The 10,339-nt window shown below is 36.5% G+C and overlaps 1 protein-coding gene across 2 annotated transcripts in view; it reads left to right on the forward strand.

Moving 5' to 3' along the window:
• LOC130733199 (uncharacterized) overlaps window positions 1–9,072 on the forward strand; it is a 13,308-nt gene extending 4,236 nt beyond the window's left edge. The window contains exons 1-4 of one of the 2 annotated variants that reach the window (XM_057585316.1): window positions 670–1,043; window positions 1,619–2,665; window positions 7,007–8,379; window positions 8,716–9,072. In XM_057585316.1, coding sequence (XP_057441299.1) covers window positions 978–1,043; window positions 1,619–2,665; window positions 7,007–8,379; window positions 8,716–8,779 — 2,550 coding nt within the window. In that variant the 5' untranslated portion in view covers window positions 670–977 and the 3' untranslated portion in view covers window positions 8,780–9,072. Of the gene's footprint in view, window positions 1–669; window positions 1,044–1,618; window positions 2,666–7,006; window positions 8,380–8,715 lie in introns of those variants that run through there. The other variant, XM_057585317.1, reaches the window with a different exon arrangement.
• The last annotated feature ends 1,267 nt before the right edge of the window (window positions 9,073–10,339 follow it).

The following is a 10,339-nucleotide window of genomic DNA, read 5'->3' on the forward strand; positions in this document are numbered from 1 at the left end:
CTTAGAATCCAGGTTCTAATTTCAACAACAAAAACCAGTTTCTGGAATTTGTTATGCCTTGAACTTATGCTTTGAGAAGCTTAAGATGGCAATGGAAATTTTCATAAATGTGGAGAGAGGAAAAGTGGTGATATGGGGAGAGAGGGAGAGGGAAAGAAGGTGCTAAATGAGGAGAGAGAAAAACTGCAAATTTAAAATTAAATAATGTTTTGGTAAGTCAAATTACAAGAAAACCATCCTTTAACTATTTTAAAGAGAAAACGTGGGGGGTAATGTTGTCCAAAGAAAATGGTGTTGAGTGTTAACTTACTTCTTCTAAAAAACAAGTGGGAGTAAGCAACCCATGCAGAATTCGCTCCAGTGGCAGTTGCTTATTTTACTTTTACTTGGGCTCCACTATACCTCATATATTTATATTTTATATTTCCACCTAAGCATGATTTAAACTTAAATATTAATGAAAAAAATCAGATAGAAACAATAATAAAAATGATTGGTGATTGATCTTGTAACTTTTTGAGACCAAAGTGATGCTTAAACGGTCCGATTGATTTTTGTGATAGGCCATTGGCATTGATTTTGTGATCAAAGTTTTTTTTTAAATGTGATCAAAGTTAAAAAAACTTATATATGGCCAAACGGCCCAAAATGTGTCAAAACGACACAACCCCAATTTCTTTTCCCCACCCTAGCCTCTCTTTTTTATTCATTCTCCCAAATCAATTTCCTATCCCTAGCAGAACTCACCGACCATCCAAGCATCTCTTTCTCTCTTCAATCTCACACCTTCGTCTCTTTTCACCACCGTTCACGTCCCTCGTCTGTCTCACGTCCCTCATCTCTCTCTGAGATTCAAATCAACGCTTCCAGCAACAGATCAAAGCTTCCCACACCCACATCGGAGGTTCAATCTCGAGATTGTGGGTTTAAAGAATAGATCGGAGACATGCAATAGGCCATCGCCGTTGCCTGAGTCGATGTTACACCATCGCCGTCAATGCTCATATCCACATCTCCGTTCTTGCTGTTCCCCCTTCTCTAGTGTAATAAATTTCTAATTTTTTTGGTTTTTTTTTTTCTGTTTGGGGCTTTCAACAATTTGTATTTTAATTTTATTAATTTTGTGCTCATTTCCCTTCTCTTCCGTAATAAATTCTGATTTTTTTGACTTCTGTTTGTGAATTTTTCGGATTTTCTCTATTTCTTGCTTCTGCATCTTCACTGATATTTCTTTCCCTCTTGTTTTAACTGCAATTCATTCTGTTGCTGAATGAGTGAGAAAATAATTTTTTAAATCAGACTGCAAGTTAAGGAGAGGAGCGTTGCTTAAATAAGCAACGTTGCTTAGCTCTGAGCTGTTAGCAACGCCACCTCAGCAAGCTCCAATGGAAGCAAAAAATAAGAAACCCATCTTATTTTAAGCAACCAAGTTAAGCAACCCCCATTGTAGTTGCTCTAAGTTAGCATTCTCCTATATATATATGATTTTACTTTAAAAAAATATATAATGTATGTGATTACCATAAAATTTTATCTGTCCAACTGTCTCGATCACCTCATGGTGAGAGCTTGGTGCAAGAAAACTAATTATATTTTTTCTTTAATGTTCGCCAACCAGTTAGAAGAAGGTACACCATCAATGGAGCACCATTACAACCCTTCGTTATATCTACAAGTCATTCGTGAAGTAATGGAGCTTTCTTACAAGCAATATGAAGTCCGTTGGATTGCTAATACAATAGGAAGTTATCAAAATGAAAAATTTGATCAAGTTCTGGAGTGGTTAAATGAAGTGGATAAATTCTTATCTGAGGTCAATCATGAAACATCAGATAAAACTCTTCACACCAATTCCTTTTGGTGCAATAACATGCTATCAAGAATGAGGAAAGTGCGCGCCGAACATAATCCAAATTTAACTTTCCTAAGAGTAAGCAACGTGGGATCTTCCTCAGTAAATATGGCACCACTTTCTTTACGTGAAGAACTCTACTGTGAAATAACTTTGCTGATTAAGATACACTATGGTGCTAAGGGGACTGCTTCATATCTATCAAATCAGTATACATTCATTGAAGAATTTCAGGAGCAGATAAATGAAGTGGAACAATTCTTAGCACAGATTAAACTGCAACTAGAACAAAGAATTCCTGTGACGAATTCTGATTGGTACCATCACAAGGTAGGAGAAGCAAGGAGGTTGATTGACAAATGTGAAACAGCATTTTCTCTACAATCTCAAAATGTGGGATCTTCCTCGATGGAACTGCTTTCGTTACATGAACAACTCCGCTGCGAAAAGAGGTCGTTGATAAGCCTGAAATGTGCTGACTTGATGGCTGCTAATTACATATCAACTGACCATGACCTGAAAGATAAATTCAGTGAAGAACTTCAGGAGGCGATAAATGAAGTGAATACATTCTTAATGGCAATCAACCAAGAATTAGAAGGAAAATTTCTTGAGAAGAATTTCGGTTGGTACTGTATAAAGATAGAAGAAGCAAGGAAGTTAATTGCCAAAAATTATCCAGCATTTGGCTTCCAATCTCAAGATATGGGATCTTCCTCAATACATATGCCCACAGCGGAATCGAAAGCACCTGTAGACGATGTGGGATGTACAGAAGAGCAATACCTGACTTCGAGCCTGCAACAAATTCGAGTGAGTTTATCTTCTATACACCTCTCCAATTCTATATATTTTTAATTAAACTATCATATTCATCAAGCACATTTGTATATGTAAGCTTAATTTGTTTCCTTCAATTAGAATTTGGGAGGGTAAGGGTAGAGTTAAGCCAGCAAAGTTCTAATATGATATATCCAAAAAAAAAAATTATGGGAGATATTCCTGCATGTTCCAAGCTCTAGATGTTTAGTCTGAATGTGAGCGGATGTGTTTAGGAGTCTTCCAATATAACTCTAGGGCTCGTTTGACACACCGCATAGATATTATAATATAAGCTTATATAATACATTATGAACTAATTCATTGGTTGGTTTTTTGGATAAACAAAATATTATATATAGAGAAGTAAATGGGTACTGGTTTATAATACAAAGATCAATAAGGTAAAAAGAAAAGAAGAAAGTTGGGGCCAACTTAACCAACTTAAATCACCCAGCAGAACCGGTCCTTAAATGCCACAAACTATGACGTAAAGGCCCAGTCCAAGTGAACAAAGAACGGAGTAGCAATCCTGCCTGTAACCAAGCATCTCAAAAACCTTCGGTTAGAAGCTGTGCCAGGTTACTCACGACTATTCTTGGAAAAGGACCATCCCCAACGCACAAAAGCTAAAGCAGGGAGATGAAAATAGATGGGTGAATTTGCCACTCATACATGGAGCATTGCAGGCCCTTTATCCTCTCCTTTATCCAGCTCCATGCTCTGAACTGAATTAGATCCATCGCCTTGTCTATGCTTGGAGCCTCCAAGCCCTCCATGCATTGTTTGGTGCTAACATTATATTGTATAAGTTTAAATATCAATCCCCTCGTATACATTACAATGATAGATTATTTAATCAACCCTATAGATGATGATAAAGCATGATAAGAGTGTGATGTATAAAGTTACATGAAAATATTTAATCTACCGCCACCACCATAACACTCCACCATTGCCACCACCACTCTCCACCATTGCCACCACCACTCTCCACCTCTACCGCTACCGCCTCCACCACCACCCTCCACCACCGTCGTTGTCTTTATCACCGTCGCTGCCACCATCCTCCACCACCACCACCACCACCACCGCCTCCACCACTGCCACCGCTGCTACCACCACCAACATCACCATCACCTTCCAAAACCACCATCACCACTACCACTTCCACCACCTCAACCGTCATCGCCACCACCACTACATACCGCCATGACCCACCACCACTACCGCCACAACCAACGCCCTCTACCGCCACCGCCATTACCATCATCACCATCACTTTCCAACACCACCGTCGTTGCTACCACTTGAACCAACACTTCCACTACCGCCACCACAACCCTCCACCATTGCCACCACCACCTCCCTCCACCGTCATCCACCGCCACCACCATCATCACTATCACTTCCAACATATCGTCGTCGCCACCATCCTAACCACCACTCAACATCACAACTGCCACTTTTACAGCCACCACCCTCCATCATTGCCAATTCAATTATGCAGCCACCTCGGCCACCACCGCCCACCCACTAACACCATCCTCATTTTTATAATATATATTATTATTCAATATTTCACAAAACATAGGTTTATATTAATTTAAGCGAATGTAAGTTATATAGTGTATGATCAAACGCATATAGTATTAAATTTTTATCAGGCCTATAATACAATCAGACCTAATACTATCAAATCTTATACTATAAGGTCTTATACTATACTCCCTCCGTTCCAATTTGTTTGTTGTTTTAGCTTTTGCTAGAAATTCCAAAATGGTTGTTGTTTTATATATTCAATGCATTTTTTCTCATTTTCTTCCCTCTATACCCTTGTTGAATAATTAATTCAAAGTTTCTCAATAAACCAACCTACCACCTAAATTAACTATCCCCACTATCTCTATTAATTACTGTCCGTATTTACAAAAAAGTAAGTCATTATTCTGGTCAAATTTCTCTCTTATAGTAGTAACTCAAAATTTGAATTCACATTCTCTCTCTTATATTTTCAATGGAGAAGATGTGAAATTAGTAGTGTGAGTGTGGAAAATGAGGAAGGAATGATTGACATGAATGAAAATAAATAGAGGTATTTTGGTGAAAATATTAATCTAATGATTAGCTCTTAAACTGTGTGCAAATGCTAAAACAACAAACAAATTGGAACGGAGGGAGTATAACATATCAAACGGGCCCTTATGTATGAAGCTATATAAATCAACATGAGCAGGAGTGTTTAGTGTAGAGTTTTTTTTTTTGAAAGAAAAATATATTGATAGATAGTGTTGAGAAACATCCCCTATCAACATGGGTAAAGTAATCAATCCAACAAAGCACGTCGGCAACAACCCAACCAAACATAAAAAACCAAAACACCTCGATTGCAAACCCCACAAGTAACAACACCTAAGACTAAGAGTTAAGGCTTACAAATTCCAATACCTTTCCTATCGAATTACATATGTTGGATCTAATGTACTACATCCGTTCCACAAAGACTGTTTTTTAATGTTGTTGCACAAAGAGTAAGATGACAATTATTGATAGTATAATGTTACTAAAGTGCCATTATTTAATTTTACTAGGTATCATGTGCAACTATATTAAATTATACTTAGATAGAGAAGAATGTAGTTAATAGAGAACAGTTGTGAATGATTAATATGAAAGGCGATAAGTGAGAGAAAATGTATTAAATGAGGATATATGTGAAAATAATTAGAAAAAAATGCATTGGTTTTCTAAAACAAAAAACATTTTGATATATTGAAAGAATGCTAAAACAAAATCTTTATGGAACAGAAGGAGTAGCTTATTTTATTAAGAGTTTAATTACCTTGCGTTTAATAAGTAAATTAAAAGTTTTACGTACACAATTTTCCAATTAAAATGTACTCCCTCCGTTTCTTATTAACTGTCAACTTTGAAGAAAAAAATGTGTTCTTTATATAACTGTCCACTTGGGCCTTGTTTGTTAGGAGAGAGTTAGAGAAGAGAGAGTTAGGGAAGAGAGAGTTAGGGGAGAGATTGTGAAACTACCCTTGTTTGGTTTGAAATGAGTGAGGGGAGAGAGATGAAAATGTGGGGTCCACCAGCTTTTTTGAGTCTCCCCAATTTGAGAAGAAATTGAACAGTACACAGGTGAGTCTAAAATCACGTGATATTTGGCCCTTATTTCTTTGTTACTAGTGGTTCAAAGCTTCTAGTATCATCACTTTGGCTGAAAAATATTAATTTATTTGAAAAAGTTAACATTTAATATAAAAAGTAATTTTTTCTCTTTCATCCACCTCATTATTTTTCATCTCTCTCTCTTTTATCTTTATCATACCAAACAACCTCTAAATCCACTCTATTTCTCACTTATTTCTCTCTACTCAACTTCTCTCTTCTCTATCTCTCTCTTCCCTACCAAACAGAGTGTTAGAGTTTCAAAAGAGCATTAAATGATGTTTTTTCAAGAAATGTCCTGCAGGAACAATAAATGAGGAAAGATAATATACATTTTAAATGGTGAAATAGGAAATCAAATAATACTTTTATGAAAAATAATAAAATTAATTACACTTCTTAATATGTGTGTTTTTTCTCTTCCTGGACAATATAATTAAATAGGAACGGAGAGAGTAATTCATATCAACTTGTCATATCATAATTAATTTAAATTTAAATTTAAATTTAAAATGAAAAATAAAGTGATATACAGTAATTAAATGCGTAAAACTCCTTACATTACCATGCCTATAACTTAAATCATTTAATTAAAGAGAAAAGATGTTTAATGCAATTAAAAAGTAAACGGTGGAAAATTATTACTCATTTTAACTTTTCGATGGGAAACTGACACAAAAGAATTAAAATAAATGATTATACTTTTTTTTTAACATAAATAAATGATTATACTTAAATGCCATTATTCCTTCATTTCTCACCCATTGTTTCAAAGACGCAGCTGGCAAGAATTTTGGAACATCCCATGGATTTCCTCACAGGATCCTCTTAACATATTTCCCTCTTGTATCACTGGAGGTTGGCTCAAGTGGTAAGAACTAAGAGACATAAGGATTTGAGAGGATGAAGGATCCAGGGTTCGAACTTGAGGATAACTAATTTACTAATATTACTAACATTTACCTCTAAAAAAAATATTTCCCTCTTGTGGAGAAAAAATAAATTAAATAATTTTATTGAAGATATATATATATATCCTTCTCATGTTATGATCATTTGAAGTGCGCATCATGAATTTTATTTTTCAAGTGTCTCACCTCATGTTAAGTTTGGTGCAAGAAAATTAATTATTTTCCTTTTCCTTTGCTCGCCAACTAGTTGGAAGAAGGTATATCAACATTGATGATGGAGCAGAATTCCAACCCTTCTTTGTTATTTCTACAAGTCATGAGTGAAGGGGGGGAGCTGGTTGTGAAGCAAACAGAAGAGCGTCGCATTGCTGACATATTAGGAATTTATCAAAGGAGGTATCAAAATGAAAAGTTCTATGAACTTATGGAGTGGATAGATGAAGTGGATAGATTCATTGGTGAGATCTCACCGGAAATGTCAGATAAAAGATTTGAGACAGATTCTGATTGGTGCAATAATGTAATAGCAAGAATAAGGAAGTTGCGAGCCAAACATGGACCAGATTTAATATTCCCAACTTCCTCGCCCGCAATGGAACCACTTTCCTTACGTGAAGAACTCTGCTGTGAAATAACGTCGCTGATTAAAATAATTTTTATTCAGTCACTTGTTTCTAATGATCTTCATGACTTGATATCTGAAGTGAATGAATTCTTAGCAGAGATCAAAAAACAGTTGGAAGAAAAAATTCCTGAGACAAATTCTCATTGGTGCTTCAACAAGATTGTAGAAACAAGGACCTTAATTGCCAAACTGGAACCATCATTTTCTCTTCAATCTCAAGATGCGAGATCCTCCTCAACAGAACTACTTTCATTACATGAAGAACTCCGCTGGGAAATAAGGTCGCTAATTAGCGTGAAATGCTCTGATTTGTTAGTTGCTCAAAGTAGTCCAAATGATGATTTTCTAGATAAATACAAGAAAAAACTTCAGGAGCGGATAAATGAAGTGAATGAATTCTTAACAGAGATCAATCTGCAATTAGAAGAAAAATTTCTTGACAAGAATTCTGATTGGTACCGTAAGAAGATAGCAGAAACAAGGACGTTAATTGCCAAACGTTATTCATCATTTCCCATCCAAGACGTGGGATATACAAAGGACCAACACCAGATTTTTCTCAGCTTTAGAGGAGAAGATACTAGATTCGGCTTTACGCGTAATCTCTATAATGCTCTGCGTAAAGAGGGATTCAATGTCTTTATGGATGATGACGGATTGCAAAGTGGGGACCCGATTTCAGAAGTTCTCATGAGAGCAATTGATACCTCAAAGCTTTCAATTATTGTTTTCTCCAAAAATTTTGCAGACTCTAGCTGGTGTCTCGATGAAGTTGATAAAATACTTGAGTGCAAGGAAAAGAATGATCAACTAGTTTGGCCAATTTTTTATAAAGTAGAGCCCACAGACGTGAGGCATCAAAAGAATAGTTACAAAGATGCCATGCTCAAACAGGAAACAAGGTTTGGAGCAGATTCTAAGAAGGTGATGAAATGGAAGTTGTCTTTGTCTAAAGTTTGCAACTTGAAAGCTTTCCATTACAAGGAAAATAGTGGGTACGTGGTATACTTACTCTCAACTACTTTTATTTAAAGCTATGAATAATATGATAAATTACTTTGTTTAGGGTATTTACACCTTTGAATGGTATACATACTCCCACCGTTTCAAAATAATTGTCCAGAAATAGAAGGAACATATTAAAAAATACAATGAATATTAACTTTTTAAAATATATTATATATTTTTCTATTTTACCCATTAAAGTGTACTTTTATCTCTCATGTTATGAAACGTTTGTATTTTTTATGAATAAATTATGCCTAATATTATAAAGATTGTGAAAATTGCACTCATAAATGAATTGAAAAGCTTTGTGTATTCTTTTGTAGGTACGAGAATGATTTTATCAAGCTTATCATAAAAGATGCCAAGAATATTAGAGATCGCTTATAAGCATGGACATGATCATGTTAACTAGCGAAGGAAGATTACACCTTTCTCATGTTGCACAACATTACACAATTACTGGCTCACAAATGATTGTGATTTGATATAACCCACGCGTTGCGCAGGGTGTTTTTCAATAAGTATTTATTTTTTATTTTTACATTCTTGAATAAGGTTATGTTTTGAGTCTTTTGCTTTGATGATTGTTTTTGTTTTTATGGTTAATTGAGTGAACATGATTGTTCTGTAATGATTTATATTGTGGCATTCTTGAATCACACTAGTTCTGTTTGGTGTCATTGAGTTATTTGATGCAAGTGTTGTTAGATTGCTTTATTTGGGGTTTGAATTCAAGCATTTAAAAAATAAAATAAGGCTATTTTGAAAAAGGGTTTTTACTAGTATTGGACTTATCATCCTTGTAACTCAGTGGGCTTTCCACCTTTGTAATATTGGGTCAGGCGACCCGTGATCCAAACGGATCAGAACTAATGTATAAATAACGAACACCGCTCGAACGGTGGGGGATCCAACACATTTTCACTCATTTCTTACTTTGCCTTGGGTAAATAGCCAAGTTGGTCCCTGAAAGTGTCCGCCGCCTTCAACTTCGTCCCTAAACTTTCAAAATGACGCCCGTGGTCCCTGAATGTGCCAAATCTCCCTCATCAGTCGTCCCTGGGTTAAAAAAAGCTCACTCCGTTAATAGAAAGTTGAGTTGGAAATTTTTTTTTAAAGCCAGCAGCTGATTTGGCATTTCAACCCAGAAAATAATAAAAAAATAGTTAAATAAATTAAAAAAACAACTTCAGGAAATAAAAAAACTCACCCTAAATTAGTCTTCATCATCCCACCGTCTTCATCAACACCACACCAGAACCTCCTTCCATTCTGCTTCCAAATCCATGTGAGATCCTCACTCCTCAAATCAAATCCAACCCATGAAGAACCCCCACCACCGCTAGAAGAGGAGTCAGTGAAGAAGGTCCTCTCTGAAACACCCACCAAGAAGTGGAGTTGATCTCCGTCCAGGAAGCGAAGGTCAAATCGCTAGCGAGGAGGCCGGAGCCGTCGCCGTCACCGGAGAAGAGAGTCAAGAACGATTCGAGGTTAGTTCATGGACGAGACTCTGGTCCCTTGGCGAATCAGAAGCTCAAATTGGTTAAAGGTCGAGTCTTTGAGGGTTTATTACCTGATGGGTTAGCGGCGGTGGAATCCTTTTCCTTGCGGTGGTCGAAGTCGAGCTTCCACCCCTTGTTGCTGCTGCTGCGGCGGTGGTGGGATTCGTGCGGTTGGTCGCTGCCGATGTCGCCTAATCGGATGTTGGGCCTCCTTTGTCGCTTGGTTCTAGTTGGTTTTTGGTTGTTCAATGATTTGTCTGGATTTGTATTTTAAGATTGAAGAAGGTGTAGCATGGTGGTTATGGAAATCGTTCCGGAAGAGGGTTAAATTTATGGGTTTAAGTTTATTTCATGGTTTTGTGATTTGGGTTGATGGATTTTGGTTTTTGGAAGGGAAAAAGGGGTGGGGTGAGGGACAGTGTTAGAGAGAGATGAGGGTGGGAAG

Source organism: Lotus japonicus, chromosome 1 (genome assembly GCF_012489685.1).
Source record: "Lotus japonicus ecotype B-129 chromosome 1, LjGifu_v1.2".
NCBI lineage: Eukaryota > Viridiplantae > Streptophyta > Magnoliopsida > Fabales > Fabaceae > Lotus > Lotus japonicus.